Source organism: Sinocyclocheilus anshuiensis, unplaced genomic scaffold (genome assembly GCF_001515605.1).
Source record: "Sinocyclocheilus anshuiensis isolate Anshui unplaced genomic scaffold, SAMN03320099.WGS_v1.1 scaffold392, whole genome shotgun sequence".
In the NCBI taxonomy this organism is placed as follows: Eukaryota; Metazoa; Chordata; class Actinopteri; order Cypriniformes; family Cyprinidae; genus Sinocyclocheilus; species Sinocyclocheilus anshuiensis.
In genome coordinates this window covers 719,120-725,705 of record NW_015557091.1, presented here as the reverse complement: position 1 = coordinate 725,705, position 6,586 = coordinate 719,120, and the positions used below count along the sequence as shown (strand labels likewise).

At 38.4% G+C, this 6,586-nt stretch overlaps 2 protein-coding genes across 3 annotated transcripts in view; both read left to right on the top strand.

Moving 5' to 3' along the window:
* telo2 (TEL2, telomere maintenance 2, homolog (S. cerevisiae)) overlaps window positions 1-3,404 on the top strand; it is an 8,306-nt gene extending 4,902 nt beyond the window's left edge. The window contains exons 12-20 of the mRNA XM_016472191.1: window positions 550-641; window positions 722-838; window positions 923-994; window positions 1,192-1,356; window positions 1,439-1,527; window positions 1,799-1,898; window positions 2,695-2,759; window positions 2,845-2,960; window positions 3,036-3,404. Of these exons, the coding sequence (XP_016327677.1) occupies window positions 550-641; window positions 722-838; window positions 923-994; window positions 1,192-1,356; window positions 1,439-1,527; window positions 1,799-1,898; window positions 2,695-2,759; window positions 2,845-2,960; window positions 3,036-3,148 (929 nt within the window). The 3' untranslated portion in view covers window positions 3,149-3,404. The remainder of the gene's footprint in view (window positions 1-549; window positions 642-721; window positions 839-922; window positions 995-1,191; window positions 1,357-1,438; window positions 1,528-1,798; window positions 1,899-2,694; window positions 2,760-2,844; window positions 2,961-3,035) is intronic.
* Window positions 3,405-4,267: 863 nt separating this feature from the next.
* Window positions 4,268-6,586, top strand: part of LOC107677266 (intraflagellar transport protein 140 homolog) — a 33,875-nt gene continuing 31,556 nt past the window's right edge. Inside the window, exons 1-2 of one of the 2 annotated variants that reach the window (XM_016472110.1) lie at window positions 4,268-4,405; window positions 5,016-5,165. In XM_016472110.1, the coding sequence (XP_016327596.1) occupies window positions 5,019-5,165 (147 nt within the window). In that variant the 5' untranslated portion in view covers window positions 4,268-4,405; window positions 5,016-5,018. Of the gene's footprint in view, window positions 4,406-5,007; window positions 5,166-6,586 lie in introns of both variants that reach the window. The other variant, XM_016472109.1, reaches the window with a different exon arrangement.

The following is a 6,586-nucleotide window of genomic DNA, read 5'->3' as shown; positions in this document are numbered from 1 at the left end:
CCCCCGGGCTGGCCTCCGCTTCGTCCACGGTGAAAGCCGATCTGGCGATCCACAACGTGAAGTTGATGTATTTCCTCAGCGACCAGCACGGATCAGCTCCAGGCATGACGAAGCAGATATCGTCCTCTTTTGGAAGACCAAACAAAGTAGTTTCGCTTTCGCTTTTAGGTAGGCGTGGTTGACTCTTAACTTTTATAAAGAATATCTCTTTGGGTTTGAGACTTTAGTTTTTGCAACTTTACAGATCTTCTTTATGCACCAAGAGCTTGTAACACTCCAAAGAGAAAAGAAAACTTGAAATCGCATCATATGACCCCTTTAACTTAAACTAAACGAAAATTAGAAATGTTTAAAATGAACTGAAATAAGTTAGTTTTTAATCTAATATTTATATTTTATTTTATTTCAATTAACAAAAATGTTTGAATTGTTTTAGTTTTAGTTAAGGATGATCACCCTGCAATCACAGACCTTTAACTGTCTATTTGCAGCTTTTTTTTTTAGATCATTTTCTGAGGCCATTTCATTGATCGTGTCTATTATTTGCAGCATTAATGTCGTCTGATGATGCTGAAAGGGTTGAACTCAGTCTGCAACAGGCAGAAGCTCTCTTTAGGAAGAATGTGAAGGCCACACAAGAGGTCAGAGGTCATCGCAGCAGACTTTTAATGATTAAACTCTTGTATATCTCATTACTCATTAGTTTGAGTGTGTATTACAGGTGAGTGTTCAGTTCAGTAAAGTGCTGCTCCACCTGGAGGACAGATACAGCACACCACACTTCCACACGCTCCGGCAGAACGCTATGGTGGCCCTCACTGTTACAGACGTCAAACCGGTGAGACATCAGACAGATGATCACAAACACACTCAGCTCTACATAGGAGTATATGGAAGTGACTATGCTTTTTATCTTCTGTAGGTTGTAGATTATTGGACGACAGAGTTCTACTCTCTCAACTACAGCTTGAGACAGAGAATGGACATTCTGGAGGTCAGACCGATGTAAAGAATCCTGAAAAAAAATATATCACAGTTTCCACAAAAATATGAAGCTGCACAACTGTTTTCAACATTGATAATAATTAGAAATGTTTCTTGAGCAGGAAATCAGCATATAAGAATGATTTCTGAAGATCATGTGACACATGTGACTTCTCAACCACTAAACTAACACTTCTACTGTTCCAGGTTCTTGCTCTCTCTGCCCAGGAACTGTCTGAGCCAATCATAAATAAGCACGCTGGAGCTCAGCCAATCAGTGCAGTGACAGCTCTAGAGCAGTGTGATGACATCACACACTGGCGGCAGATTGTGGAAAAACGAATCCAGAGTAAAACCAGACGAATTAGCAAGGTAAGACGCCCTCACAAAGGTGCATATTGCACATTAACAATGAAATGAAGTCTAATATTAATGTTTAATTCATTCTATTAAGGGTGGGACTCAATCTGTTAAAGCCGTTCCAAACCGTTATGCACCGGTCGCGGGTTTCTTCTTCTTCCCGCTGCTCAGGAGCTATGACAGGTCCAGAGTAAAACCAGACGAATTAGCAAGGTAAGACGCCCTCACAAAGGTGCATATTGCACATTAACAATGAAATGTAGTCTAATATTAATGTTTAATTCATTCTATTAAGGGTGGGACTCAATCTGTTAAAGCCGTTCCAAACCGTTATGCTCCGGTCGCGGGTTTCTTCTTCTTCCCGCTGCTCAGGAGCTATGACAGGTTTGTTTGCATGCACAGATTTTCTTTAGCTCATGTTACATTATTGCACTGATTTCATGTTTTGTTATAGGCCGCAGGTGACCTTTGACCTTCTGGGGAGTGATCATCTAGTGTTAGGAAGACTGCTGCACACTCTTGGGCTGCTCATGCACCTGGCCATCAATGCACCGGTACAATCATAAACAAACGCAATATGCATTGCACAATCTATGCACGCTTAAACATGCTGCAGTATGTTACACATAAGTGTCCAGTTATCATTTTGGAAATAAATGTGGTAATTTTGCATTTTATTAATGCAAATGGAAAATCATATTTGGAAAATGAAGAAATTAAGGTAGCCATAAATAATAGTATTAGTAATAGTATAAAATAATAATAATAATTATTATTATATTTTTATTAAACACTTATTTTTTCTTTAATTAACAGTGAAACATTACAATAGTAATATTTCTTGTTTTGTTTATATTTAGAACATTTTATATTTTTATTTAGTAATAATAATAGTAATCATCAGCATCATCATCATAATTCTTTTTGTTGTTGTTCTTATTATTATTATTACTTGCCATATTGATATATAATCACAACATTTTGGCCAAATTGTGCATCCCTGCAAACAAGCACAGCAAACCTGGATTTTTTTTATTGCATTTTAAATCGCAGTTGCATTAAAAAAAATATATATTTTGCAGTGAAATATTACAGTAGTAATTTAGATTTTTTTTGTATTTAAATTAGTAATAATAATAATTATTATTATTATTATTTTATAGTCATATTGATATATAATAACAAAACTTTGCTGTGCAAACAAGCACAGCAAACTTGGAATTTTAAATTGCATTTAAATCTCAAATCTCATAATTTATCAGAAAAATTGCAATTTGATTTATTCCTCAAATGGTGCAGCCCTATTAGGAATAATACGCACTACATATAATCATTGATGTTTTATTTCAGGTTGCGTCTCAGATGGGCCGAGCTCTGCTGGATTTTGTTTGGACCGTGCGCTTCCACACTGACCAGTAAGCTTGTGTTCTAGGATGCATTATATTACATGCATATACTGCACATGTCATGATGTTACACTCTCTCTGGCTTTAACTATAGGATGGTGCGGAGGGGCATTGTGTTTGCGGTTTGTGGTGTGTTTCTGAGCATGCCTGGTGAGAACTTACTCACAGAACTCGGTGATGACCTGATGGAGACCAGAGCCTGGCTAGCAGGTAAGAGAGTGTTTGTATGACTCTTTATGTGTTTGTAGATGTGTATGTTATTCATAAATGTGTTATTGCGTGCAGATGTGGCGGAGAATGATTGTGATGCAGACTGCAGGAGTTTGGCGGTACAGAGTTTAATGCTGCTGGACAAAAACCTCAAAACTCAGCTGCAAATCCCAGATATGGAAACCTGAGGAGGGCTGACAATATCACACACTCATCTGGAGAAGATTGCATGACCCTGACGTGATGCATCCCTAATTACCTTGGCATTGTTCTTTGGTTTTCATGTTTTGAGTTATTTTTGTACTACTAATGTTTTAGTGACTGTAAAATAAAGAGCTTTTGGGGGTCATTGAAGACTTCCGTTCACAAAACAAAGTTCTTTACGTTTTATGCTGTGCTTTTAGGGAAAACTCATAATTTTATGTCTTAGAAAGCATTTGAGTCTGATATGAACAGCTACAGATATACAGCAGGGTAACAGGTTAACGAAATCTATTACCTGACCAGGCATAAATAAAGGTTACCAAAATCTGTTACCCCACTTGATTTCACACAGAATGGCTTTAATGTTACCCAAATTCACTCTGATGATATCTAATCTCCTCTGTTTCTTAGTCCAGAAAGCATATTGCTCTGATGTGAACAGACACAGATATACAGCAGGGTTCACCAAATCCGACAGTATTAAAGGTTATCGAAATCCGTTACCAATCTCTTTTTCTCCCAGAATGGCTTTAATTTTTCCCAGAATCACTCTGGTGATCTGTAACCACGTGTGCTAGAAAGCATATTGCTCTGATGTGAAAAGCAGAAAACAAAGCAGTGTCCAAAGGCAGCATAACAGGTTACCGAAATCTGTTAACCTCCACTATTTCACCCAGAATGGCTTTAATGTTACCCAAATTCACTCCAGTGATGTCTAAGATCCTCTATTTTATATATTAGAAAGCCTATTGCTCTGATGTGAAAAGCAACAGAAATACAGCAGAGCCACCAAATCTGACAAGGCCTTAATAAATGTTACCGAAATCTGTTGTTCTCCTCTATTCCAGACCAAACTATGTTTAAATTCTAAATAAAAATACAAATGGGTTGATTGTTGACGGCAAACTCATATTATCAAGCTGCGGTTACCCTAATAACCCCATTTTAGACCTAATTTTTATACATACATGTGCTGAAACCATAATAACAAAACGCACCTTATTAGCTATTCCACTCGCTTGCACCTCATTGGTTGAAACGCATCTCTCACGCTTTAGCTCCGCCCCTCCGCGCTTCGTCTCCTTTTTGCGTTGTCTGGGCAACCGAAAAAGACGCTTCACAGCTAAAGGCGCGTCGTAAACATCTAAGGGCTGATTTCATCTTTCTATTGTCTAAATTATACATATGCTGCGCGAAAAACACACGGTCATAACGGCAGTGCTGAGTGGAAGAGCTCTCAGGTAAATTCTTTAAACATTCGTTATTTGAAAGGTTTTTAAAGCGGCAGGCCGCGGTGTGGATTAGCTAACAGAGCTAGCGACACATTTACTAACGCTAAAAACAGATGTAAACAAAATGTTCCATTACACTTCGCCAATGACACCGAAAAAGCTCAGCATAGCATCGCAATAGTTTTACAAGCTTTAGAAATACATCTTATCTACAACTTTATCAGCGCAGCAAACCGTTAACTTTGAGGAGTCACACTTACATAAAAAATACCATGGTACTACCATGTTTTTTGGTCAGACTAACATAGTAACGCCGTGTTTTTGATACTTTGCTATGTGAAGTACCTTGGATTATCGTTTAAATACCACTGTATTATCATATGGTAAACATGCAGTGTGTATCAAAATACCATGGTATGACTCCTTCATTGTACCATAGTACCATCATAATACTTTCTGTTAATGCAGTAAACGACATTAAACCATCTACAGAGTGATTTTTTTATGTTGTAGTTGTCATATATAGGTTCTCAATCAATATTGTCAGTGTTAGATTGCTGTTGTAAGATGTGTCTTATGATATTAATACAGCCTAATAATAATTCTTATAGTTTTGTAGGTCATGGCTGTGTATTTTGATCATCGCGTCGAGGCCCCTGACAGCAGTGGAGCGGCCGTCCTGATCTCATGGCATTCCAGCGTGTGTGTGCTGGCCGTGGGCTCTGTGAACCCCTCCACTGGGGGCTGCCTGGATCTTTACCTGCAACAGGTGAGAGATGATTCTGTACACCTCTTCTTCTTCTTCTTGTACGATTTTATGGCGGTTGACAAGCCTTCTGTACACCTGTGTAGCGAATCAGCTCATAAGGGAAATATGAATAATTAAGTGTTTCCATCACAAGCCTGCATAAAACAGTATAAAATCTCAAAGACAACATACACGATGACCTGAAGGCTATGTGTGTTCATTCAAAGAAAGGTTTTCCTATGGATTAATTAGTAGAAAAGTCCATTTCTACTGTGCATTGTGCCTCTTGCTATGGAACATGCAGTGATTTTCCCTACTCACATTCCATCAGGTCGTAAATGGCTCTGGTCTTAGCAAAGGTGTCGGGGTTGCCATGGTAACCAGTGGCCTGTGGTCATTCACAGACATCCTGGCGCCCAGTCTATTGGGTGAGGGGTCTGTGACGACTTGTTAATCTAATGAATAACTGATTTGTTAAATCAAAATGAAAAATTGTGTTTTTGATTGGTCCAGACGCAACACAATACACATGGGAAGTCGTGGCCTAATGGTTAGAGAGTCGGACTCGTAACCCAAAGGTTGCGGGTTCGAGTCTCGTACCGGCAGGGATTGTCGGTGGAGGGAGTGAATGTACAGCGCTCTCTCCCACCTTCAATACCACGACTGAGGTGCCCTTGAGCAAGGCACCGAACCCCCAACTGCTCCCCGGGTGCCGCAGCAAAAAAATGGCTGCCCACTGCTCCGGGTGTGTGTTCACTGCTGTGTGTGTGCACTTTGGATGGGATAAATGCAGGGCACTAATTCTGAGTATGGGTCACCATACTTGGCCACAATTCACTTCACTTCACACTACTGTTCAAAAGTTTGGGGTCTGTAGGTTTTTTTAACTTAGTCTTTTCTGCTCACCAAGCCTGCAATTATTTAAACCAAAATACAGTAAATCAGTAATATTGTGTAATATTATTACTATTTCAAAAACCTGTTTTCTCTTTCAGTGTATTTAAATTGTATTTTATTATTATGATACAAAAGCTGAATTTTCAGCGTCATTACTCCAGTCTTCAGTGTCACATGATCCTTCAGAAAACATTCTAATATGCTGATCTGCTGGTCAACAAACATTTCTTTTTATTTATCAATGTTGAAAATGGTTGTGTTGCTTCATATTTTAGTGGAAACCTTGATGCACTACCATTCAAAAGTTTGCGGTTAGTAAGTAAAAAAAAAAAGATATTAATACTTTTATTCAGCAAAGATGCGTTAAATTGATCAAAAGCGACATTAAAGACATTTGAACTTTTTTATTCGTCAAAGAACACTGAAAAAAAGTTTCCACAAAAATATGATGCAGCACAACTTGATAATATGAATACATTTTTCTTGAGCAGCAAATCAGCATATTAGAATGTTTTCTGAAGGATCATGTGACACTGAAGACTGGA